The sequence below is a fragment of the Hevea brasiliensis genome, chromosome 13 (genome assembly GCF_030052815.1).
Source record: "Hevea brasiliensis isolate MT/VB/25A 57/8 chromosome 13, ASM3005281v1, whole genome shotgun sequence".
NCBI lineage: Eukaryota > Viridiplantae > Streptophyta > Magnoliopsida > Malpighiales > Euphorbiaceae > Hevea > Hevea brasiliensis.
The window spans coordinates 9,027,606-9,055,495 of NC_079505.1; the positions used below are offsets into that span (position 1 = coordinate 9,027,606).

The 27,890-nt window shown below is 32.3% G+C and overlaps 3 protein-coding genes across 4 annotated transcripts; 2 read left to right on the forward strand and 1 right to left on the reverse strand.

Annotated features, from left to right (window-relative positions):
- The first annotated feature begins 1,105 nt into the window (after nucleotides 1–1,105).
- Nucleotides 1,106–5,776, forward strand: LOC110642364 (protein trichome birefringence-like 5). The gene is made up of 5 exons (XM_021794378.2): nucleotides 1,106–1,808; nucleotides 3,257–3,449; nucleotides 4,236–4,429; nucleotides 4,810–4,968; nucleotides 5,189–5,776. Exons 1-5 carry the CDS (start codon nucleotides 1,165–1,167, stop codon nucleotides 5,520–5,522), a joined length of 1,524 nt encoding a protein of 507 aa, XP_021650070.2. The 5' UTR covers nucleotides 1,106–1,164; the 3' UTR covers nucleotides 5,523–5,776.
- A 651-nt stretch (nucleotides 5,777–6,427) lies between these two features.
- Nucleotides 6,428–8,368, forward strand: LOC110642378 (homeobox-leucine zipper protein HAT22; the record flags this gene model as incomplete). Its single annotated transcript, XM_058132986.1, has 3 exons — nucleotides 6,428–6,892; nucleotides 7,857–7,936; nucleotides 8,050–8,368. Coding segments are annotated over 3 exons (756 nt in total), but the record flags the coding sequence as incomplete, so codon positions are not given.
- An 885-nt stretch (nucleotides 8,369–9,253) lies between these two features.
- Nucleotides 9,254–16,407, reverse strand: LOC110642377 (nucleotide-sugar uncharacterized transporter 1). Of its 2 annotated transcripts, XM_021794403.2 has the most exons (8): nucleotides 16,021–16,407; nucleotides 15,771–15,922; nucleotides 15,475–15,680; nucleotides 15,283–15,376; nucleotides 13,403–13,569; nucleotides 13,130–13,300; nucleotides 10,207–10,294; nucleotides 9,254–9,818 (listed from the first exon to the last, which is right to left on the reverse strand). In XM_021794403.2, the coding sequence occupies exons 1-8, from the start codon at nucleotides 16,109–16,111 to the stop codon at nucleotides 9,618–9,620; spliced, it is 1,170 nt and encodes a 389-aa protein (XP_021650095.2). In that variant the 5' UTR covers nucleotides 16,112–16,407; the 3' UTR covers nucleotides 9,254–9,617. The 2 variants fall into 2 exon arrangements, with proteins under 2 accessions (XP_021650095.2, XP_021650096.2); XM_021794404.2 differs by lacking the exon at nucleotides 10,207–10,294 and having other exon boundaries at nucleotides 16,021–16,402.
- Between the last annotated feature and the right edge of the window lie 11,483 nt (nucleotides 16,408–27,890).

Consider the following 27,890-nt stretch of genomic DNA (forward strand, 5'->3'; position numbering starts at 1 on the left):
TCTGTAAAGTTAAAGACTTTTGTGTTTATATTGGATACATTAAATAAAATTGATATTTATTTTAAATTGTGTTGAATTGAGAATTGATGGATATTAAAAATGTATTGAGATTGTGTTGAATTGGGAAGTATTGAAGTTGAGATTGAAAAATTAGTATTGGAAGTGCTTTCTTTTCAGGTTTTGAAGAATTATTTTCTCAAATTACAGCCGACACTGTGCCAAAATTTTTTTAAAATTTGCAGAAGATCAAATTTATTAAAATATTTGCGTATGACATAAATTTCAATTAAAGACTTTTAATAATGTTTTAACATCACTTTTCACTTTAAAATGAATTGAATTTGTTTAAAATCACTTGTAGTGTATTTAATGAGTTATCCGTAGGCGAAGTTTGATAATTCATTAGATATACTATGGGATCATGTTGTGCCTTATGGAGAGGTAAGGTGTGACAGAAGCGTAGACATATGGAGGCTCCAGTTAGACAAGTAAAGCACATTAGGGTAGAGGATAAAAAGAAAAGAAGGGGTAGAACTAAACTGACTTGGAGGAGAGTAGTACAATATGACCTAGAAACATTACACATTTACAAGGATTTAACTTAAAATTATTTAGGGTGGAGAAAGAGAATCTATATAGCTGACCCCAAATTTTTGAGATAAATGCTTAATTGAGTTAAGTTGAGTTTATACCTTAAAACAATAATTGGATTAAATCCATTTAAGCATACAAATATAAATTATTAAATTTAATAAATTGTGTTTTTAATTATTATTATAAGTAATTCTTTATAAATTAATATTTTATTTAAAAATATATATTTTAAATCATTTATATATTTAAAACAATTAAAAAGCATTTTAATAATTTCTAATTTATTTTACCGTCATACTATACCATACTAGTTCCCCACATGCATCAAGAATAATTATTGTATTGTTTTGCACCATACAATATCAATACTATGCATTACTAAACTATCTTACACACAATCTAATCGGAGGGTAAGGATGGAGACAAGGGCTAATGAGTCTTCGATCAATATGATTGCCAAACACAAATTGGTTAGGGTGGCTTTTTGGAAAGGGCCACTGTCAAGTGGTCTTCCCCGCAGTTGAGTCAGAATAAGGGAAAAGAATCAAAGCATGCTTTCCCATTCACTGGATGGCAAATTCCGCCACTTCTGTCAAGAATCGTTACTCGTTAACCATCTTCTTGTTCCTTGTTTTGTTCCTCTTAACCATTTTCCTTTTCAGTAAACGCGCTCTCGAGCCTCCGCTCTCCCTCTACAGAGATTTCTTTCCACAAACCAATGTTCACCTTTCCACGCCCGATTCCATCCCTTCGGACACCCCTTACCAACTCATATCTCTAATTTCTGAAAACGGTTCCAATGCAATTTCTGGGGAAGTCCCTGTTGGAAAAGAGGAAGACGCCATTTCTGATTTTGAGTTTGTTGGTGCATCCACCCAACTGCCGACATCTCCGTCTTCTCCAGACAGAACTGTAGAATCTAAAGCTTATGATGAGTCAATTAATGAGCAAATCTCAAGCGAAGATAAGGAAGACCAAGTTCCTTATTCTGAGCCTGTTGTCACTCTGGGTGACAATGGTGCTCATAAATTGATTCAGAATGGTAAACATTGTGATTTGTACACGGGAACTTGGGTTAAGGACGAGGAATACCCAATTTATAGACCGGGTTCTTGTCCATATGTTGACGAGGCTTTTGATTGTCAAATCAATGGAAGGAAAGATTCGGATTATCTTAAATGGCGATGGAAGCCGGAAACTTGTGATCTTCCCAGGTATGTCATTGTTTCTTGATTGCCTTCGGGCTTTTTTTTATTTTATTATTTTATTTTTATTTGTTTCATGTGGACATTGTAACTTTAGTTTATGGCTATCATCATTGTAAAGGTTAAAGTTGCGTCCTTGATTTGATGTTAAATTGGAGACAATTTGTTGTGCTTTAAATTAGGCAGTATCAATTCGTTTGGAAGCCTTTTTTTTTTTTTTTTTTTTTTTTTTTTTTTTTATGTTTGCATTGATAAGTAATGCAATAGATTGCATTGATTTTGGATGTATACAACATAAACATCTGACCTAAGGACTAATTGGAAGTAACCTAAGTCCCGAGTCTGCTTTTGCAACTAGCTAATAAGCCCCAGTAGCAGAAAAACTTTAAGGTTCACAAATGTTGAATTGGCTGCACAATGTTTAACCTCATCTCTGTACAGGATTATTTGTTTTCAAAAATTGGTAATCGGTGATTAATATTCTTGTAAGTGGTCTTGCTATTGGATTTTTCGTTAATTTGTTTTTGTTTTTTGTGAAAAAGTTATACAAATTTAATGATGCAGGCTAAAGAATTACTCTAAGCATTCAAAACATGTGATTTCCATTGTGACCATCTCAGGATGAGAGGGAAAGCAGCAAGCGATATACTTTTAGATGAAACTACACAGTCCATGTATCGTAGCTTTCTCAAAACAGTGCCTTATCTCTACATTGGGTTAGGGCTCTAAATTCAGATCATTAATGTTATTGTTATTGGAGATCAATTCAGATTCAGCATTATTGCGATGAGAGATCAATTCAAATTTTAAATGTGCTGTAACATTTTAAGAGGAATTGGATAGCTTGAAAGTCAAGTGGTTGACAAGGCCAAATCTCTTCACTTAGATTTGGTTCTCTCAGTTTACCTATGTATATGGAGTCCCTCACCTTACCACCTTGAGAAGGGTGCTTAATGCTTTCTTTCTTCACATTTGATGCGCGCAACATGTGACTTAGGAAGAAGTATGTTTGAAGACTTAGGAACTTTAGAATTATGGTGTAGATTTCATTAGGGCCATGAAGGACAACGTAAAGCATTTTGTTTTTGTGTTATTTTCAATAATACTCATGAATTTGAGAATCACAGATTCCTGAAACTGGATAAGTTACAATATCATGCTGTGAATAAGGAATTACTAATGTACGTATTGTCAGATGTCAATGGAAATTATTATTGGGTATAAATAGCTTTCATTGTCGGTTTTTGTCTGTGCGTCTGTGCATGCATCATGTTTGTATATCTGATTTGTAAGAACTTTTTTTCCCTATGAAAAAGTGTTCATGCCTAATGTGAAAGTTCCTTTTGAAACTTGAGCTTATTTTGAAGTGATTTTCCTTCTTATACTGTGTCTTTAATTAATTGAATAACAAATTAGCAAGAATGCAAGTCTTTTCTGCTTTCACTTTTCACTTGTAGGTTTAATGCAACAGATTTCTTGACAAGATTGAGAGGTAAGAGGCTGATGTTGGTTGGAGATTCCATGAACCGGAACCAGTTTGAATCAATGCTATGCCTGCTCCGAGAAGGCCTGTCTGATAAAAGCAGAATGCGTGAAATACATGGCCACAAAATAACAAAGGGAAGAGGCTATTATGTCTTCAAATTTATGGTAACAACATAGCTTCTATATCTTAGTCCATACATGAGGCTATCATATGGTAATAGCCTTGATAGATGTTGATAGACTGAGGAGTGAGGGCAGGTGGTTTTGCAAGAGTAAGGAGGGCATAGAATTACTGGGTGCGTTCTCGATGTGATTTAGCTGAAAATTATATAAGTATTGACATTGTATTTATTAGTTTGCCTACTTTTTACTGTTGAGAAAGTTGATAGGTGCACATAACTGATTACAGTAATTTCTTTGGAGACAACTTTATGTTTGACATTGCATATGTATCATATAGTGAATTATGTATACACACACACACACACACACACACACACATTCTACATCCTTAGTAAAGTTCCTTTTGATTTTAATGTCATTTTCGTTATCCAAGATAAATTAGACTACTTGCAGATGGGAGTAGCTCTTCTCCTCCATATAACCAGCCATGATTCCATCTCTCTTATCCCCCATGAAAGAATAATTCTCATGGTGAAATAATAACTAAGTTCTTTACCACAGAATTCTTATTACTAGCCGGTTAATGCTTTAGAAAAATTTACTTTATTTCTTACTGGTAATGCATCATCTGATGGTATATGTCATGCTAATTTGACCTTTAAAATGCTTTAATTGTTTTCTGCTTCTTTCTTTCAATAATTTATATACTCAAGTAAATGTTAGTCACTGAATGTGTTGCATTCAATTTTGATCAAATTAATCCTAGATAATAATACAGTAGATTAGACATTATATACCAAATTGTTGACTTTTACAACTGTTTGGTAGGATTATAACTGTTCAGTGGAGTTTGTGAGGTCACATTTCCTTGTAAGGGAAGGGGTTCGCATCAATGCACAGGGAAACTCAAATCCAACTTTATCCATTGACCGAATTGACAAGACATCAGGTCGGTGGAAGCGGGCGAACATTCTTGTTTTTAATACTGGGCACTGGTGGACTCATGGAAAAACTGCTCGTGGGTATGTCTAAAATATTTTGTAATTTAGATTTTCTGGATTAGCTAAAGATCCTTTTTCCTGCATTTCTATTTTCTGTGTTGAAAGCCAATCGCATGTCTTTTCACTTTTGATGTTAATGACAAGAATTTGAATTTGGGTTTGACAAGTAAAAAAAAAAAAACTTATTTAAAAAAAAAAATTCAATCTACTCAACAATAAAATATTAGTGATTTTCTGGTGACAATCTAGATCTTGCAAAGTGCAAAGCTTGCACACATGATCCTTGATGATTCATAACTATTTTACTTATTGTAATTGCTTCCTTTTCTTGATTTCTTGTTTGCTTTTGTCCACGTATATGAACCTCACAGAAAAGCCTAACTGATTGCTTATTAATGCAGGAAAAATTACTATAAAGAAGGTGATTATCTCTATCCACAGTTTGATGCAGTTGAGGCTTACAGAAGGGCTCTGAGGACCTGGGCAAAGTGGATTGATGGGAATGTAGATCCTGTGAAGCAGTTGATCTTCTATCGAGGATATTCATCTGCTCATTTCAGGTATGTCTGTCTTGAATTTTCTTCCTTCTGGAGTTCAATCCTTACTTTTTGACAATACAAACCATAAGGAAACTGGGAAAAAGACTCAATTTAATTGATTGTGACTGTTACTCCAAGGCCAATTCAAGGAAGAGGCAAAACTTAGACTGCAAGTTTTCATTTAGAAAAATTTATGGCTGCTAAAAAATATTAATTATCAGTGCTAAACTCTTGTGAACAGAGGTGGGGATTGGGACTCGGGAGGGTCATGTAATGGGGAGACTGAACCAATATTGAAAGGGGCCATACTCAATAACTACCCTTTGAAAATGAAGATAGTGGAGGAGGTAATCCGGGAAATGCAGATCCCAGTGAAACTATTAAATGTGACAAAGTTGACCAATTTTAGAAAGGATGGACATCCATCAGTCTATGGCAAAAATCTGACTGCAGGGAGAAAAATTTCCACAAGGCGGCAAGACTGTAGCCATTGGTGTCTTCCAGGGGTTCCTGATGCATGGAATGAGTTGATATATGCCACACTGGTTTTTGGACAAACAGTTTCCATGAGTTAGAACAACAATGCATGTTTTCCTTCTATACAAATTATGTTTTTGACAAAATAATGAACACTTTTTTGGTTGTATAAACTATGGTTGTTCAAGTCGTGCAACAGCATCCTCTGACAACCACCCTGATGATGTGAAGAAAAATCTGCATATGGTTCGCATTTATGTGTATTGTTCCAAATGTTTGAATGTCATATGCACATGTACGAACATCCGTATGGGGGAGAAGATTTTAGCTGATGATGTTGGTGAAATTACCATTTCTGTTTTCCTCTGTTTGGAAACTATAATTTTGTAAAAATTTAATTTAATTGATTTTTTTTTTATTTTTGTTAATTCTTATATTTGAAAAATTCATGTCTAATAATTCATGAAATATTTTAAATTTTTTACCTAAATACTTCTTATGAAAGTATTTTATTCAATATCTAAATTTAACACTCTTTATGATAAGTGTAATGGAAGAATAGCAGTAATCAAAATTGGTTTATATTATTGATTTGTAATATGTTTAACATTTGTGGTTAAAATAAATAGAAAGAGAGAGCAATTGAGTGAGAACTGTTAAATGCGTCATCTGCTTCTCTTATGGTTGCCTATTTGTAGGGCGATAGTCGTTTATAGGCTGATATTTTAGCCTCGTTATCAAGACCTTTTACTTTTATCATGTTTAATAAATTTATTATTAAATTAATTAAGAAAATCATAAAGTCAAACATGGAAATTAATAATAATGAGTTATTTGTGGTTTCCTTGGAAGGAGCCACAATTCTAACGGATGCCATTTTTGTCTTATATATTTATGTTATAGCTAAGTTGTCATTATTAGTAGTAGTAAAAGTCATAAAGAACTAAAGAAATAATTAATAATCAATACTAATTACTAACTAATAACTGATTGAATCTCATTAAATTATTGTATAAAGTCATACCCTTTTCCCATCTTTCAATTATATATGCATCTCTTTTCTCTCCTTATAATTCCTCCAAAAATATTATTACGACCGTTGGCATTGACCATGGAAGACGATCATGAAGATGAACACTGCAACACAGGGCTCGGTCTTAAACTGGGCATGACTCACTATGTGCCAAAAGAGCAAAAGAGGCACAATAAGGACAAGTCTAGGGTTTGCTTGGACCTCTCTTTTACCCTTCGCCCTAAAGATGAAGAAGAAGAAGAAGAGGCCATCAGCGTACGATCTGGGTCAAGTTTCAAATCAGTTCATCATCAAGACGATGAAGATCATGCAACTAATAAAGGAAACGACTTCATTAGCATAAACAAGAACAGCAGTAGGAAAAAACTGAGGCTGACTAAAGAACAATCCACTTTGCTCGAGGACAGCTTCAAGCTGCATACCGCTCTCAATCCCGTATGTGTTATCATTATTGTTTTTATTTTATTCTATTTCTTTTCTATATATATATATATATATATATATACGCGCGCAAGATAAATATATAAATTATTTCATAAACACCTTGATTATAAAAATAAATTCTTAGTTAATTGCCCTTTAATTAGCTGCTAAATTATACAATTTTAGCACACTTCAATCACTTGGGATATATTAATTTGGTAAGTTAAAAAAAAGTGATAAACTAAATACAATAAATTTTTGATTGATTCATTTTTTATATTCAAAATATATAATTGTTTAAATTTAATTATTTTAAATTAAAGAATAAATTATTTTAAAAGAAATGAAATCAAGTAAAAAAGCAATCATTTAACATGTTACTGAAAAACTTAACTATAAAATAAAATTTTATCGTTATATAAATGAGTATAAAATATGAAAGTTTATAAATTTATTTCATTTTCCATTACAACAAATATAATCTTTAACAACACATCGCATATTCTGTTAAAAATTTAAATTATGCTATTAATAAAAATTATCAATAAGTACATAGTGATATACAATTATGCATAACTTAAAGTTTTTAACATTACTTTAATACTAATTTACGACTCTATTATACATAATGTTATATATATTATTTATTATTTTATATTTTTCTTAATATCTAAATATATTATCTTAATATTATTTATTACTTTAACATCATATATAAAATAATATTAAAAAAATATTGTTAAAATATATATTTATTGTATTGTTTTAATTGTTCTATTTGAATTTTTTTTATTTAAATCTTATTTATCATGAATTTTAAGAAAATATAAATAAAAATATGTAAATTATATCATACATTATGTGTATTAAATTTATGATAAATTGAATTATTTTTTTATTTTCTTTTTGCAAATATGTATATAATATGTGTGTAAGAAATAATTTTTGATGGTATAATATATATATATTAATGCAGGCACAGAAGCATGAACTTGCTGAGCGATTAAGTTTGACGGCAAGACAAGTTGAAGTTTGGTTTCAGAATCGGAGGGCAAGGTGATGCTTAATAAATGAATAATTAAGTTATATATATATATATATATATATATATATATATAATGGTAATTAAAATAAATAAAAATAAAAATAAATAAATAATGTTGGTGCAGGACCAAACTGAAGCAAACAGAGGCAGACTGCGAATTCTTGAAAAGATGCTGCGAAAGTTTGAGCGAAGAAAACACAAGACTGAAGAAAGAATTGCAAAAACTACGCTCTCTAAGACTCATTGAAAGATCTCCATTGTGCCTTCATCTTCCAGCGTGCCCTTCCTGGGAGAAATCCACTGCTTTTGGATGTGGTCCTCTTCACCAGCAATAAATCTCATAGCCCTTTATATTAATGATTTTATCAATAATAGGGCATTTTATTCTCACCTAACAATAATCAAGTTTCAAACTTTAATTATAATTCAATCCTTTCCATTTATGTGCATGATTTAGATTCTCTCTTACGTCCAAGAATGAGTGCACTTATAGTCTTCATAAGTGAATAAGTAAATTAAAATTATCCTTAATTTTATTAATTAATCAATTTACATTCACATATTAAGACTACCCATGTAAATATTTTTATAAGAATATTATTGTATTGTTTAGAAATATATAAGTAATTATAGGTAATTTCTCATATAATATTAAACACAACTCTTGACCAATTTAAATATTGTTTGGATTAAAGATTTGCGATTTCAAAGGTTGCTACCAATTTGTTTTTGAGTTTTACATACTCAGTCGGTTTTAAAAGATTATTTAATTAGATAATTGTGGTTAAGGGTGTGCGATTCAGGTTTGGTTTGAGATCTATTTAGAAATCAAAATCGAATTGAAATTTCAATATAATTCTAGTTCGATTCTTTGTTATTTTGATTCTGATCCAATATAATTTTGATTTCAGTTTTTAGTGAAGAACTAGAATCAAATCAAAGTATTAAAATAACTTCAGTTCGATATGATTCATATTGATTCAATGTGAAAACCAAAAACCGTGCACAGCCTTAATTATGATTTCACCAATTGTTTACAATTAATTAGACCTCATCAAAGACTGTTGGAAATCGAAATTAGACAAATTTAAATTGAAATCAATTAAAATCAAATTGATTTAAATTGATATTAAATTATAAACTGAAATTGAAATCGAACCTCCAAAAGGCGAGTTCCAGTCCCTTGAAGCGGCCCGCGGCCTAGCCTACAACTAATAACTATATCTTAAAAACATTTCACAGTTTAACAGACCACAAGGAATCGCATGAAAAGCGTAAAATAAATAAAAATAAAATAAAATAAAAAAAGAAAAAATGAACAAAAGAAAAACAATAAATAATGCACCTTTGTTGCCTCGTCGACTCGTCTATATCTACACTGTTGACCCACATTCAAGAGAGTAACAAAGCACTGGTCAGTGTCTACAGAATTAACATGGACTTTGCTTCAGAGCTTCAGTAAGTGGATACTCCTACAACTGCTCTATGGACATAGGAATGGATAACGCCCTTAGCGTAAAATTAAACATCCGATCCACTTGTAAGCCAAAAAATATATATTGATGAAACAATACCTAGTTTTACAAAAAAAACATTAACTGTTTTGACAAAGATAACTACACAGATTCCCCACCGTATCCATCATGACTATCTCCATTTTCTCTACTCAACCTTGATTTTGCTGCGGGTGTTTTATGCGGAGATGTTTTCCCTGCCTGTGATTTCATGCCGCACAAATTGAGGTACGTATAAGAAGACATTCCAGCAATAGCTGTGAACGCACCACATATGCTGGTCACTCCTGGATTGGAGCCAAAGAGATAAAAATTTCCAAGAAGCACAACACATGTTTTGAATTGACCAAGAACAACATGTGAAATGGCTGATGTTGCCCTGAAAATTAAAATGAACAAACTCATTAACACACATTCACATCAAGCAAATATTACTTTGAATATTACAATTTGTGTTATGCTTTGTTTATATGATTCTTAAAATCAGTAACATGATCATAACCCAAGGCACAAACAAATGAAGCCCGTATCCAAAATAGGGAGTTCCCACCACTACATCTTGTATGATCTTAGATCCATGGTACATTGGGTCTAGGTAAGAATTTCTCACATGTTCACCTCATCTCATAGATACCAATCAAAGTGCAGAAACACACCATGAAGTAGCTTGACTACACTTGGACATGAAATTACACAATGTAAGATGATTGATGAATCCTGGAATGCATTAGATCATGGATAGTAACCCAAGAAAATAATCTGAAAACCTTTTCCAGTGACGGATTTTCTCTCATCTTAACGACAACAATCTTTTCAGAACAGAGGAATAGAATTCTTTTTGCATATTTTTGTGACCTGATAGCAGAGGCATTAGATTTCTGTAAGGACTTCAAGTAAAAGTAGTAATAGGATGGTTCCAGAGAAGATAGGTTATTGAAATCTAAGGTAACAGAAAATGAAGAGAAAAATCCAATTACCAAAATAATCTTCACATTTATAATCACTAACAGAACAGGCAAATCAATTAATTTCACATAAATAAACAAATTGTAATGTTGATAAGAAAATGATGCAAATCATGGGAAAAAAAAGTTCCATACAGGAAAACCAGATTATTTCTAGTTGACATTTTACTTGCTATTTAAAATTAAAACAAGCATTGATTGGCAAAGTTATGGAAATTTTTCAGACAGGATATTTCTATAATGCACATAAATATTTGGCAAAATCTGCTGTCATAAATGTAAGCGCATAACTGAATGCACTGGATGCACACACAGTGGCTGAACCACTCTACACCCTGTGACAATTCTCTGTGCTTGTTGTGAATAACTTTGTTTTCGTTGTGGCAAAGTTATGGAAATTTTTCAGACAGGATATTTCTATAATGCTCATAAATATTTGGCAAAATCTGCTGTCATAAATGTAAGTGCATAACTGAATGCACTGGATGCACACACAGTTGCTGAACCACTTTACACCCTGTGACAATTCTCTGTGCATGTTGTGATTAACTTTGTTTTCGTTGTGTCAAAGCAGGTCCTCTGGTCTGGATATCATATTTGTTGGTATCCCACACATGCTGGGACCAAGTGAGGCTTGTGCAATTAAACATAACAAAGGAAAAATAGCAGACCACATTTTTGGCCTTTGATGAACTGTTTATTTAACCTGATCTTTGATGTTTGTTATCAATTGTACTATGAAGAGAAGTAAAAGTGCAGATCATCAAAATGTCCTTTCTTCCGACTGTTCACTCATATCTAACATTGCGAGATCCCTCAACTTTTCTTTGTTTATTTTTGAGACCCACTTCAGAGGCCCTTGTTTTTTTTAGTAAGATAAACTATTGCATGACAACGTTTTGTGCACCCTCTAATTTAATGAGATAGGAACCTTAAAAATCATAATATTTCCTGTGGAAGATTCTGAGGGACTATATCCTGTGACAATGAAATGTTTCTAACTTAAAATTGGTACACTCTCCATGATTAATTTATTCTTATTTGATTATTAGTTTGTTGATGCAAATAAAATATGACTCTTAGTGTTGTCCATTTGATTTACAAAAAATACCAAAGCCAATTCTAAGTTGGTTATCCAATTGTATCTTGACAATGGGTTTGGAAACCTAAAATTCTCTTCGGTTTCAACATGGGTTCCTGCAAGGCTGCAATTGAAACAATGTACAAAACTTTGTGTAATGGTGCATGCAAGGACCCAATCCAAAATTCAAACATCAATGATTGACAAGAGAAATTATGATTTAACCTTTCTATTTCTCAACAACAACAGTCCAATTAGACCAAAAATGCTCCTCAAACAATGCACAGTCATCACAGTGAAAGTAAGGTTGTGGCTAGTGAATTTTAGTCCTGATAATCATTCTTTCTTCTAGTAGAAAGTAGCACCATTGTTATCAAGGAGTTCAAGTTTTGTTCTGCAAAACAATTTGGGAGAGCTGAAATGTCTGAATAATCTAATATAGTTTTTTTACAGATTTTGGCCATGATGGAATGGACAGATAATCTAGAATCTATATTTGGCGAATCTGAAGGACTGCTGATTGAAAATTTGTGATCCAACTGCCCATCATAACAAGCTACTTGCTGTAGAGCTAGGCTTTGTGTATAGTCTTATCATTGGAGAAAGAGAAAGGGCAGGAAAACGATAGTGAACAGGAAGGTTCTCAAAGCTTAAGAGGCACTAACTTTTCCACTAAAGAAATGTAGCTCACTGAATGAGCCTTTAGAAAGACAAAGGTATCATGGCAACAGCAATACTTCTAACAAGAAGTCTCCCATTGCCTACAGCTAAATCTCCCAACCAAACCCTTTTTTTACCCCAATGTTCCTAAAGCTTAAAAATAATTATTCTTTTGATCTGATTTCAAGTGCTTTAATGGGAGATATGGACTTTAACAAGGCTTGCTTACCATTTCCAAAGAATGGTTTGGCAGCATAGATTTGAATGAGGAGTTTTCAGCTTTAACTTCTTTAGTAGGATGTGTTAGGTTCAAGCGGCATTTAACACACTTGGGAGTCCCATTGGGTTGTAACCATAGGTCAAAAGTTCTTTTGGAATCCAATATTACCTAAGATTGAAAAAAGTTGGATACTTGGAAAGGAGCTTCCTTTCCTTTAGAAAATGAGCTACTTTCATTTAAGCTTTGATAATGTGGTATTCCTCTATGCTATATGTCCTTGTTTAATACTTCAATACAAGTGGTGGAAAATACTGACAAGGCACCAAGATATTTTCTTTGGTCTAGGGGCAGCAATCTAATTTGATCAGCTGGAAGCAATTTTTTACACATCTCACTAGGGTTAGGTCATAGAAATTTGGCGTCTAAGAATTATCGCCCTTACAGATAAATGGTTCTGGTTCATATCCTAAGTATTCTCCTTTAGCTTTTATTTACGTACACTGTTGTGATGAAACTTATACGTGTTTGTCAAAAGATACTATGCATATTCAATATTCTTTTGCCCATCTCTTTCCTCATCTTTATAGAACTCCTTTGCATACTCTTTTTTAATGATATGGAACCCTATATCATCTTTGCTGCTTGCTTTTTTGGAAGGGAAAATGTCACCAACAGTGCTTAAACTTCACTTCACGAAAAATCAAAGTGAAACTGAACTTTTGCGATAAAACAGCGGATGAAACAAGTGAACAAAAGTCACTCACCCAAGTGCTAAGGCGCCTGACCACTGAAGCAAGAAGCCTAGAAAAGCTGATCCAAGAATTAGCAATGTGTTGATGGCATTCCAATGATAGGTGAACACACCTGGAGGATCCAAGAAAGGAATCAAAGAAGCCAGAAAAACCAAAGTAATTGGGGTTGTCTTCCACATTAACCTGTTCAAAAAATTCACGACTCAGTTAAGAAACAAAATACAATTAGTGTCAAAGAGAGTTCAAAACAGAAAGGATGAATCCTAGATGCAGCACGTAACATACGCCAGCGCTGTCCAGTTCTCTCGCTGTTGCAGAGTGGACCAAAGGATCTTGTTTATTGCACTGGGAATTATCCACGCCAATGCTACACATGCACCAAAAAGGCTGAATTGCAAATCAGTTACTGTAGCCACCGCAACACCAACTGACACAACTGTAAGTGCTACCACCTGAAAGATTTCATAGCAGGGGTGTTAGGGATATGGGATATTCTGGTGGAGGATTCTGAATTTGTTAGTACTCCAGCTAAAAGCCCAGCAACAGTGGATAATGGGCTGAGACGCTTGAGAGTATACTCTAGAAGAATTAAATAAAAGCTTCCAGAAGTAGGAGATAATGTCCCTGAATAACACAGCTGGAGGACCATGGCATGTATTCTGTAAGGTGTTAGCAAGCAATGAGCAGGGTAATTCTCATGGGAGAGAGTAGCAGCAGGGCAGGCTATAAATATGAGTTCATTGGAGCAGCAGGGGAGGAGAAAATTTTGTTAATTGTCAGCTACAAACTAGGGCTAGTTTTCTAGCACGGGATTGATTCCCGGGGGCTGTTGCAGCCATTTAATTCTTCTTTCTTATATTTTCTGTATTGGTTTGCTATTTGGATAGTAGAGAGAAGAAGAGATATCTTTGTAATTGGGTATCAACAATTGTAATAGGCAATTTGCCATTTTCAATCAAATACACATTCCATTCTCTAGTTTCTTTCTGTCAATTTACACACCTCAGTGTTCCTAACTCTATCAAGGGGTTCCATAGGACAGTTTAGCATAAGCTAATATGGAGAAGTAGTCACTCCACATCCAAAGAAAATCTCATTATACAAGTCGCATTTGCAAGGAACCTTAAAGCATCTATTTTCATCAACATTTTTATGCACCCAAGACCCAACCAAACATGTTATCTATGGATTAGTGAAGGACCAAGAGTATAGAACAATCAGAATCTTCAAGATAACCAATAGAATTAGATGAACTCCAACAGGTAACTTAATGGCAACAGGAGATAACCCACACCTAAAATACAGAACTAAGGTGACACCCTCCAACAAGGTAAACATGACCACTGATATAGAAACCCTTGCTGCTCAAATCCACCACAAGACAAGCATTAGCATCACACAAGTATATGGACCCAAAATTTACTGTCAGTAGGTCTATTTCCAAAGCAAAAGTTTTACCCCTTAATAAGGATTAGATAAACCCAAAAGGATTAAAAGTTCAAGATAAACTCAACTCAACTAGGCCTCACTCCAACCTAGTTTGCTAGCTCTAAGAATCCTTTTCTTCCATTCTACTTCTACTTCGTTTAGGGATAATCAAAGGTCTAAAAATGCCAAATCTTTAATGGCATAATTAGATAATAGATATCATCCTTCAGTTACCTCTCATCTTATTCACTACTGTAACTTGGATATGCTTAATCTTTTGTATCCACAAATCTTTGGTCTACATCCAACCAGTAAGTTTAGGATTCCATTTTCATTAAAGTCCAGTGATTCTAAACCCTTGTTGACCACTTCAAAACTTATTATTCTTGGTCTTCCTGTCTGCTCCAAGAACTTGGATATACTCAATCATTCATATGAGTACATTTACATCTGTGAGTCAATTTTGGACAATCAGCATTGACAAATCATCCAAAAAATCCTCAAATGGGTTTCATTTGGTGAAGTCGATTTACTAGAAGTCCACATTTGAGGAAAGCTATGCATACGTTTGTGATTGATTAATGAAAACTGATACATTTCTTGACTCAATCAAATAGTCAGAATATCTTGTTAATCATGCTGTTGCATTGTCATAACTATCATACTTGTAAAGCAATCTTGCAATAATAAATCATTCCATGTGTATTTTGAATTAACAAATAGGAACCAAAACTTACCTTGGAGAAAGAAACACGCTTTCTAAACCATATAAATTCCAGCAAAACAATTGAGGGCGTAACAGCAATCTTAGCCATCTGGTAGAAACCCACACTGATTTTTTTTTTTTTTTTGTAGAAGGCATCATTTAGTGGAAAATTCCAAAAAGGAATACATGAATGAAACAAATAGGAGTACACAACATATCTAACCTGTTGTACTTTAAGCTGACATTAGCTAGGCCAGTAGACAGAGACATAACAAAGCCAAGAGTAAACAAGGATAAATGACTCGATTTTGAAGGAGGGGATGCAGGAAGAATAGAAAGGGCTTTTAAAATGGCCATCAGAGCCCAGCTTATTGAGTAGTGAATAAAACTGAGGCATATGGGGAAGTGGAATCCAACTCCTTGAAGCACCTGAGGCAAACAAAAAGGCAAATGAAAGAAAATAAAAGATTTGAAGGGGGGAAAAAGTAATCAGATTAAATATGAAAAAAAAAAAATTACCCATTTGTTCATGAAAATAATGCTAATAGCAACGACGAAATTGAAAGAAAGAGCAACAGCAGGATGGCATAAACGTTGCTCATGTCGCTTTGCACTTTCATAGGAACGAAATTTGTTGAACAAAGAGGCACGCAATTCTTCCAATGCTCTTCCTGAATTGATGAGCCAAAAGCAAGAAAATGGAGATGGATAAAAAGAAACACTTGCGGATGTGATAGAGACCCACGAAATTCAGAAGCCAAAAAATTACCTCTTTCTCCTGCATCACTGTCTTTGCGTTTAAGTATCTTTCTCGCATCTTTCCTCACCAAGAAATTCAAAATCTCACGACTAAAAACCATCTCTCTCTCACTCTTGCACTCACACCTCACTCTATGAAATTTTTACTCGAACCGATGGCAAGTCCTTGGGCTTAAAATTTTCAAAAAACAGTCACACGTGGAATTAAAACAGCGTTGATAGCGGAACTTTAAAGCTGTCTGTGTCGGGGAGAGGCAGAGAATGAGATGAGTGTATATCACGCCGTCACTCTACTAAAACTCACCGACCAAAACAGCGTCGAGTGCGTGACTGAGAGTGCGAGTGAAATTTGTCTTGCCCTTTGTCGGCATTTTTCTGGTGAACTACACTTTAGAGCATGAGTTTAGGCACAATTAATGAGTAAATTCTTAAATTTTAGAAATTGAACGAATTGATTCTAAAATATGATATTTTTATTAAAAAAACAAGTAGATGTTATTGTAAATAATTGAGAAAAAGATATTTATCAAATTTATCATTTTTTTCCTGCTCTGTTTTTTTTTTCTTTTTTCCTTTTTTTTTTTTAAAAGAGAGCAAAACTCAAATAAACAAAAATAAATTACTCTCTCTCTCATTAAAATAAACTTTCTTTTTTTTATAGGCTACTTTATTTTTTAAAATAATAGTTTATTTATTACTTTATTAATATACCTCTATTTGATATGCATTAAAAATAAATTTATTAATTTCAAAAATAATTTAATAACATAAATTATTTAACTTTTAATAGAACAATATGAGTAGAGGATATAATAGGAAAAGAATAAATAAAATTTATCATTTTAATTATACTAATTATATTTTTTTAAAACTATAACAAAATAGAAGTAAGGATATTTTTGTGGCACGGAAGAACTAAATCAAACAAAAGCAATTATAAGCAACTTCATTAGCATCATGGAGTAACCAAGGAATGATACCAAAAGGAGGAATAATTAAATTAGACAAATCTAGAGTAATTGAGCAAGCATAATTGGCGAGTCAATTGCACAAAAATTTGCTTCTCGAAAAATATGTGAAATCTTCACTTCCCAAACTTGAGTAATTGTATAAAGTAGGATTATTTGAAAGTGATGCACTATGTTAGGGTTTGAATAGATTAACTAATTAGGGAAGAGTTAAATAATAAAATTAATGGAAAATGAATAGTTTAATGTGAAAAATTTAAGTTGAAGGAATGATGGGAATAATCTTTTGAACATTTATTAGAGTGTTTAAATAAGTAGAATCAAGATATAAAGTAAAATAGGCATTCTGAAAAATGTAGGTTCAGCTGTCAAATCATTAATTTTCGGTGGCTAAACTACATAAATAGTAAGGAACACCATGCATGTAGCTTTGGGAGCTTAAGTTTCAAGTTTGGTTGCTGAAAGGTGTATGCTTGTAAAAATGATGTGTAACCTAATCCTAATGAAACTGTTAATTGAATATATTTTTATGTATTCTTCTTGTATATTAGAAGACAGAGTTACAAGGATTATAGTTAAAAAGAGTACACCTAATTAAAAGTAAGTATCAAGTTAGAGTCAAATGGCTTTAAGTTAAGTAGAACGAAGATATAATACATGCATTGCAACTTCAGTGAAGGCTAAACTGGTGATAGGAAAAGAGTTAGTTTGGATAGAATGATACTGTCCCAAAGTAATCACTTTAAATATCTCCGCTCAATCATTCAAGTAGATGAGGGATGTGAGGAGGATGTTAGTCATAGGATTAAAGCCGGATGGTTAAAGTGGAGAAGTTCTATGGGAGTTTTATGTGATTGCAAGATTCCTAATAAGTTGAAAAGAAAATTTTACCGTACAGTCATACGACCGGCCATGTTATATGGTAGTGAGTGTTGGGCACTGAAAGAGTCGTATGTGTCTAAGATAAGAGTTGTGGAGATGAGAATATTAAGGTGGATGAGTGGCCATACTAGACTAGATAAAGTCCGTAATGAGAGTATTAGAGAAAAGGTAGGAGTGGTGCCAATTGAGGATTTGATTATATATATTGCATAAAGTAATTGTGTATATAATTATATATGTGTTAGGACTAAGTGCGGATAGCTTAATGGGCCAGCATATAGTTTGGATCCCTTCACCTATAAAACTTGAGCTGCTAAACTATTAAGAGTTAGAGTTGCGCCTTTGCTAATAGCTTAATCTTTTTGGCACGGTAGTAAAGCTTAATCCTAAAACTGGTATCAAAGCTGAGGTTATGAGTTTGAATCCCTAGCAGGTACTGAGGGGGGGGTGGGGAGAGGAAGGATTGTTGGCACTTAGTTATGATAGCTTAGTAGGCTAGCATCCTGTCTAGATCCTTTCGGCCCATGGCGCTTAGGCTACTATACTATAAGGAGTTGGAATTGCGCTTCTACTAATAGGTTAAGTTTTTAGCATGGTGGTAAGCGCTCGATCCTACGGTATATATTTAATTCACGAAAATGCTGCATTATGTATTTGTGTTGTGTGGTGGCTATGGATGACTTAATGATTCCTAATGGAAAAGAAAAGGAAAAGAAAAAGGAAAAGGAAAGGCATGCATGAATTATGAACTCACATGTTATGAAGGGTGTCCAGGTAAGGCAGTTATATGTCTCTAACATTCACTTGTTTGATATGATATATTAAGAGGAAGTCCTGAGGAGCTCTTATAATGGGTTGAGCACATTAGAATTATGAAATGAAGAGGGAGGGGGAACCTTTACAAATATAGTTACCTTGTTGTAAATTGTTTGTGCTATGGAAATATTCATGCGAATGATGCATCCATATGCTTGAACATTTAAATGTTGTGAATTGTTAGTGCTATGGAAATATTCATGCGAATGATGCATCCATATGCTTGAACTATATTTTAAATGATATATTTTCGTTCCCTATGTAATCATTTACTCACTGGATTTGTATACTCATTCCTATTCTTTTGCATAGTCCTTTAAGGGACATAAGTAAGGAAAGCAGTAAGCAAATTTTGAATAAGTAATCTCCAAGGTTTGATATAACCAATTTTCTATATTCCTTTTACTATTTTGTGGAGTTATTTTGAGACATGTATAATTTTGGCTATTTTCATGTTGTGCTTGCTATTGTAAACATTTTGTAAAGATAATGTATTAAAGAGGATTTATCAATTTATGATTCGATGTATGATCCCTAATTATTTATAAAGGTTAAATGAGTAGAAAATCCCAATTACACATATTTCATCTTCAAATCAAAGATGTGAATGTTTATGATGAATGGCTATGCCTAGGCTTAATGAAATGAGCTCTATGAGATGGAAGTGGAAATTGTTGGCAACTCAGGAAAGTAAGAAAGAATTTGAGTTTTATGGCCAGTATGTCAAAAAGTGGGCCTTTCCTTGTTTGTAAAGATATATTATAAAAAGGGTAAAGGAAAGGTAAAGCTCAGGCTTTTATGGGCTCTAATGGTCTTAATTCTCTTAGTGCTCGCTAGTAATAGTCTGGATTTGGGTTGTTGCATATCTTATGATCATGTTGAAAGGTCTCCCTAATGTGTTTCTAAGTCCATGTTTCACACTTTCTACTTAAAAAATATGTTAATAATAATAATTATTATAATTAAAAAAAATGCCCATAGGTAGCCTGTGATATATTCGAACATCTCCAAATAAAAAAAAATGCTATGTTGGAATTTCAAATTTGAATTATGTTAGATGTTATGAAAAGCAAATTATTTCTATTATATATTTTAATAAATAAAATTATTTTAATATAAAATATAAATTAAAAGTAAATATAAAATATATGTTATTATATATAATAAATAAAAAATATTTAATATAAATTAATGGACTATTTTGTTAACTGAATAAAATTTCAGAGATTATATTGTAATTTATCATTAACTTTTTCAAATTCTATTTAGTACTTTGACTGCAATTGTAACAAATTATAAAGGTTTGGTTGTAAAAAAAAATTACAAGAATTGGCTATGATTGTGATTTAGTGAAAACTTTTGGCTTTATTTATTTATTTTTTATCCATTAGACGTTATAAAAATATTAGACTATTTCTAAAAGTATTATTTTTTTTTTAATTTTAAATAAATAAAAATTTTAAATTTAAAAATACCTATAAATTTTGAAAGAAAAATTATATAATTATAATTTAGAATTTATTATTAATATATTTATAACAATTTCAAAGAAAAGTATATTAAATTGAACTTTATGATTTTTTTTTTATGCAAGTTGATGTTTAGATGATTGTGATACATACATTTAAGTTAAGGGGCAATAAGTAAAATTTAGTGATTCAAAATTTTTATGATACAAATTGAATTTGAAAGACGATTCTAACGTAACCCCTAAGTTGAGGTAAAGAACTAAAGCTCATTTGGTTCACATATTAATACTAGAATTGAGCGAAATTAGAAATGGATGATAAATTTTTATTTATATTTGATTCATTATGAAATCAAAATTAGATTCTTTTCCAAATTGTTTGGTTCGCATATATAAGTTGCAGAATTGGAATAAAACTTATTTTGTACTTAATGAAAATTAACCTAAAATTATTTTTTTATATTTTATTTTTTTTTTAATTTTAATTATAAAAAAATACAAAATATTTTTTTATATTTTCATTTAAATAATTAAAATTAATTATAATCATAATTTTTTAATTTTAATTATTTATATGAAAATATAAAATAATATTTTTATATTTTAATTATTATAATTATTTTTAATATTATAGTTTTAATTTTTTTATTTTTAATTAAATTATATAAAATATAAAAATATTATTTTTTATATTTTTTATTATAATTATAATATTTAATTTTAATTAATTATATGAAAATATAAAAATATTATTTTTATAATTTTTATATTAATTATTAAAAATATGAAAATATAAAAATTGATACATTGATGAAATAGAACATTTAGCCTTTAACAAAATAATCATTCCCATTCCCATTCCCAAATTTTGATTTCGTGGGTTAGAAAAAGGATGATATATAATTCTCTTAGTTGTGGGGATTAAATTCCCTAATTTGTGGGAATGAAAATAAAAAAAAAAAAGAATTTCAAAGCATGCTTAAAGAGAATGAAATCATTCATTTTTATTCTTGAGACAATTTTTTATGAACTAAATGGAGCCTAAAGAAGGAGATAGACTATGTGAGTGTGAAAAGTGTAGTGTTCTTTATTAAGTGCTTGATCAACTTATTTATATATCCAATTTTTTGTAAAAAAAAAAAAAAAAAAGAAAAGAGTGATAGACTAGCATGCACAATAATAGGTCTAACCAAGTACAAAAGGGTGAATTTTTCCCCACGCACACGAAGTATATGCAAGACCTCAGCTAAACCCATTTTCTTACAAATGTTTATTTATTTTTTTTGTAAAAAATTATTTTATGTACATTCAATATAAATTAGACCTTATATGAAAAGGAATTTAACAGTCATTAGATCAAATAAGTTTGTGTAGAATTAATTAAAATATTTATAATAAGTGCAATTATCTTTATATCTCAACACATGTTGTGAGTTAAAAAATAATAATAATAAATTCCCATTTATGTTCAACTAGCCATTTTTTTACTACAAAACCAATGCATTAGTATTTTTTTTTTCTCTCTTTCACCTTTATGTTATTTGATTATAGGATTGCACCAAGTACCAATAAAAAAGCAGTCCTGGAAAATGGTGGTTTTCTACGGCTGTTCCGGAAAATTCGATGGTTTCTACTGCTGTTTCAGAAAATGGTGGGTTTCTTAAAGTGAATTTTTCGATAGATCAATATAATATGCAATGTAAGGTTCCACTTATAATGGAGATGTTTAATGAAAGAGACAGTAGATTAACATTGAATATTCCTCTTTCTTTCAGTAAGCCAAAGGATAGTTGGCTCTGGATTGAGGAGGAGAGGGGTAGGTATATGATTAAAAGTGTGTATAAAGTTCTTACCCAAGACTTGCAAACCTCTGTTGTGGGCGGCATGGAGATGTTCTAGAAGAAATTGTGGTGTTTGAAATTGCCCCAAAAAGTTAAGAACTTTGCGTGGCGTCTGGGGAATAAGTGTGTTCCAACTAAAGATCTTTTAATTCGAAGAACAGTTGAGGTGGATTCTTTGTGTATGATTTGTGGTACTGTAGATGAGTCTTTGGATCATGTTCTGGTTAGTAAATGTTTTTTCCTGCTGTGATCTATATGTTGTGCAGATGACCTGTGTAGTGCTGTGGATGGTATGGAAGAATCGCAATGATGTTGTGTGGAACCATTCAAATGCGTCAGCGGCAGATTTGGCTGGTGCATCTAAGTCTTTCTTCTCTCAATGGTAGCGACCTAAGTTCAGCGAGAGATGTCCTCAGTAGGTTTGTCAGATGTTAATGTTAATTCCTCTGAAGTGGAGTCATGGCAGCGTCCTTCTCCAGGTGTTATGAAGTGTAATGTCGATGCTTCTCTGCTGCAGGCTATGGATAAGCTTGGGGCTGGTTGGGTTTTGCGTTCATCGTATGGGGAGTATGTTGAAGCTTGCTAGATTCAAATGTCTGGTCCTATGGACCCGAAGATTGTTGAGGCTCATAGAATGAGAGAAGCTCTCAGTTGGATCAAGGAGAGGCAATTGCAGAATGTCTTGATTGAAACAGATTCGTTGCTTTTGGTGCATACTCTTAAGTAGTCCAGCTTCTGATTGTTCCTATTTTTATTATCATTGTATAGGATTGTAGGTTGCTGTTAGAAGAGCCTGTTGGATGCTCTGTTGGTTTTGTTAGAAGATCAGCGAAATAACAACTGGTTCTGTGTCTGGTCCGAAGGAGTGGGGTGTGGAAACCCGATATTGGAAACCCGATATTTTATCTATTTATTTATTTATTTTAATTAGTTAATAATAATTTATATATTTATTTAAAAAATTATTTTATTGAATGGCCTATTTATTTATTTATATATATATATTATTTTTAAAATTAAATATATGAACAATCCAATTCAATAATAATTCTTATCATATTCTATACATAATAGAACTCTTGAAATATGTATACTCTAATAATCTCTTTTTGTTAAATTTTGCTCTCAAATACTCTTTTATCGAGTTTCATCATCTTTTATTTATTGTTACATATGTGTGTGCATCCCAAAATCGTTTAGAATGGAGAAAGCGAATCCATATAGCCGACCCCAAATTTTTAGAATAAAGGCTTAGTTGAGTTGAGTTGAGTTTTTATGTGTGTGTGTATATATATATATATATATATTTATTTATTTATTTATTTATATTTATAATTTATAATCTGATGTGCGCAGAGAATCCATAAATTTTTACTTATCTATTTATCACCTTAGATTCTATTTTCAATGTAAAAATTCAATTTCTTTGTTCAATAATTGATGAATTTGATTTTATTTTCTTTCCTTGAATTGTTACAATTACTCTAGAAATTCTTTTTTTTTTTCTTTGACTATTGGTATTGAATTGGGTTGATCATGATTACTGTTGGACAAAAACCTTGAATTTAGATTATATATATATATATATATATATATATATATATATATATATATATATATATATATATATATATATATAATTCCGATTCGGTGGATATGCTGAGTTTCGGCCATTCATCGTCTCGTCCATTCGTTGGACGATCTAGGAACGAATGGACGAGACGATGAATGGCCGAAACTCAGCATATCTACCGAATCGGAATTATATATATATAGAAATTCTTTTTTTTTTCTTTGACCATTGGTATTGAATTGGGTTGATCATGATTACTGTTAGACAAAAATCTTGAATTTAGATTTTATATATATATATATATATATATATAATTGTTGTTAAAGTTATTATTATATTATTTTTTTACTTTTATTTTTTTATCCATTTTTTAAAATTAATCTATTTTTATTAATTTCATTATTATTATTATTATTATTATTATTATTATTATTATTATTATTATTATTATTATTATTATTATTATTATTATTATTATCATCAACTTTGATTTCCAAATAGAATTTTTATATATATTCAATGAGTCTGTCATATTAGTTTAGTGATCAAATTTCGCTATATTCTGGGTATGTAGAAGATTCGACTATTCAATCTGTCAGCTGAAATTGTCTCTGTTTCATTGAATATAACTATTGTCTTGGAGGTTTCAGGTGAGTGATAGTTATAATACATGACACCATTTTAGTCCATTTTAAAATTTCTTAGCATTAAATTTGTTATTAAATGAAATTTTAAATCAATGTTTTAACAATTATTTTACATGTTATTTTCTAGAGTTTTATTTTATTATTGAATTTTATTTTGATTTTGATTAAATAATTGATTTTGTCAATTATCTCTGCATTAGAGCCATTAAGATTCCGGGAACAGGCCTTTAATGTCTTTATATTGATTGATATCTGACTATAAAATTTACCGATGTGTTACACTGAATTGATTTGAGATTGATTTGATCTTATTGACTCTCTAAAATTATTGAAATAAACTGTTGAAATTGTACTATTAGTTATTATTTGCTATCTGAAAATTTTTGTTGATTTTGATTGATTTGTACAAATTGATTTTCTGTTTTGAATTAGTACCTGTACCCAGTATCTGTATCTATTATCTGGCCCCACCGTATGGACTATCACGGTATTAGGTTGCATTGTTGAGTCATTCATAATTGCAATTTATGGTTTGCATTAGTATCATATGCATTGATATCTGTGAAGGAGGAGGAAGGTATCTAATATATGGTAGTGTGCTTACCATCTGACCTTTGGTGATGTGGGGTATTATCACCCTGGTGTACTGTACCATAAAAATTTTATTGAATGAATTTCTTTTATATATATATTTTATGAAATTATTTTACTAATGATTTTGATAGCATAAGCATGATTTTATTGAATAGAAAATTTATTGTTAAATTAATCAAGCGTTTGCCTGTTCCTATTTCATTATGTGCTATAATTATCATTCACTGAGCATTGGCTTAAACCATGTTTTCTCTGTTTGTTATCTGTTTCAGATCAGTAAAATTCTACAGCTAATCCAAATATTTAGTCCATTTTCTGGAGAGAGACAATATTTGATTTGTTCTCATAGTATGCCCGAATTCATGTTTCATCGGGCTAGTAATTAGTTTAGTTTATTGAACAATTTAAGTTTTTATTTAAAATCTGTAGAGACTCTATAGTTTACTTATGGGATATTTATGTTGTTTATTCAGTGTTTTATTTATTTGGATTTTTTCTATTTTTTTAGAGTTAGTAAGTGACAATATATTTATTCAAGATACTCTGATAAGGCTTGCATGATTTAAAAATACTTAAATTATGCGCCGGTTGTGACACAAAATTTTGGGTCGTGACAAAGTTGGTATCAGAGCCCAGTTTAGGTTTAGTAAACTTGCGGAGCATAGGATCCTTAATGTCTTTTCAATTTATCATTGCTTTAGATATCTGCGTCCTTCGTACTTTTTTACCTATCTTAATTTGGCTCACATTTTCAGATTTAATGCTTATTTATTAAAATGAATAGGTGCCTAGGTCTATTAAACGTAAGAGGAGAGCTGGGGCCAAGGGTCTTAATGGTGCAAACCTTGATCCAACAGGGGAGGTACCACCTCAAACATTAATTAGACATCTAAACAGACGCCTATGGCTAAGACTGGGCACAACTGTAATGGTCGGGCTCCAACCACTAGAGGAATTATCCGCTTTGGCCATAAGCCTCACGGTTTTGTCCCATAGGTGGAATGGATAACTTCCTAGAATATTACCCATCTTAGGATTTCTCTCAAGCGAGCACGCTTAACTCTGGAGTTCTTCCAACTCTCCAAGCCATTCCACCAAAAGGCGCCTTTAGTGATTAGTTCCCCCATTTTATATATCATTACTTTTTGAACCCAAGACCATCTCCGTGCTTTGCAGATGTGGGATTTTTCTAAGGGACCTTTCTGCCCCCTTTTCGGGACTCAACATCCTCGCTGAGGTTTGCCCCGCCATTGCCCAAGAGGACACTCGAGCAGCTCTGATACCAATTGTAACGGTCAGGCTCCAACCATTAGAGGAATTTTCCGCTTTGGCCATAAGCCTCACGATTTTGTCCCATAGGTGGAATGGAGAACTTCCCAGGAGGTCACCCATCTTAGGATTTCTCTCAAGCGAGCGCGCTTAACCCTAGAGTTCTTCCAACTCTCCAAGCCATTCCACCAAAAGGCATCTCTAGTAATTAGTTCCTCCATTTTATATATCATTACTTTTTGAATCCAAAACCATTTCCGTGCTTTACAGATGTAGGATTTGCCTAAGGAACCTTTCTCTCCCCCCCCCCTCCCTCCCCCGCTTTCGAGGAATTCTAAGATTGGAGTTCCTGATTTGTCCTAACAATTTCCCTAAGTTCCTTTAGGATCTAGGTTCTGGCCAAAACATCAAAGTTATAGTTTTAGGTCTTATGGAAATTTTGGCTTATGAATCACTGTATTTGTAGTTTTGTAGACTGAGTTATGACATTTTTGCCACAACTGATCGGGTACCCTAAAGTTCAGGATTTCTAGGTTAAATTTAGTTCAGGTCAGGTTTACTGGACTAATTTGGTCTAGCAAATTGGTTGGGTTTGGTTCATACTTGGGCTCTAAGTTCTTCATAAGAAATGTTCCCCTATGTTTCAGGAGTTCATGGGTTTAAGAATAAGGTCAATTGGGATATCCTAGAGTGAGTTATGCTCAAATTACTAAGCACTGTTCAAATGGTCATTCTGTCCAGGTCCAGAATGCCACATTCGGATTCAAGCCAAATTTAGGGCAAGTTATGGCCAGTTTCTGGGCAGACTTCCTTCATGACATTTCTAGAGTTATGTCCAAGGTTTAATCTTCAATTGGCCTCACACCAATTAGAGCTATGTAACTCAACTTATAGCCACATAACACACTGGACTCAAGGGTCCAGAATCCCTGCACAGAAAATACACTCCTAATTCATCAATTCAACACCACCACCAACTTCATTTGTTAACCAATTCACATCATTTGGTCAATATTTGACCTCAAACACTTCAATTAAGATCATGGCACAAAACCCGCAAATTCTCCCAAAACCCTAACTTTCACAATCACAATTCAAACAAAACACATGAAAATCAGCATACTATTCATATATACTTATTAGGCAACTCTAGCAAGCACATTTATTTTCACCAATTCATCAAACCCTAAGCTGCCTTATGTTGGCCGAAATTTATCCCCCCCCCCCCACCCCCATCCAAGCATCATTTTCATCAATTTATGATGAAAATTTAGTACAATTAAACTTAAACACAAGAAAATTTCAAGAATCTAAGTTTAATGTTGCACATACCTCAATTGGAGTTTTCCAAGCTTGCTAACCTCCAACTTTTCCTCTTCTTTTTGCTATCAATCACTTTAAGAAGATGAAATATCAAGATTTGGTGTTGGGAACTATGGGAAATATGGTGAAAACCTAAAGAAATTCAAGCTTTAGAGGAAGAAAAATGGAGGAGGGAGAGAGAGAGTAGGTTTCGGCCAACACTTGCAAAAGGAGGAAGATGATGACTTTTTACAATTTGAAGGGATTTATTGACTTTGTCTCATATGTGAATATGTTTCTTAGTTTTATTAGTTTTAAATTTTAATTATAATTAATATAATTATAACATTTTCATTTATTCCATCTATATCCTCAAACTGGCTTTGAATAGTACTATTCATGGACTGAAAATAGTACTGTTCAAAGCTTAGAAGTTTAGGACGTTACAACAACCATTCCAATTAGCTACTGCAGCTCAAGCACCTAGAGCTGGTTAGGTTACTGTGGTAGATCTGGCAGC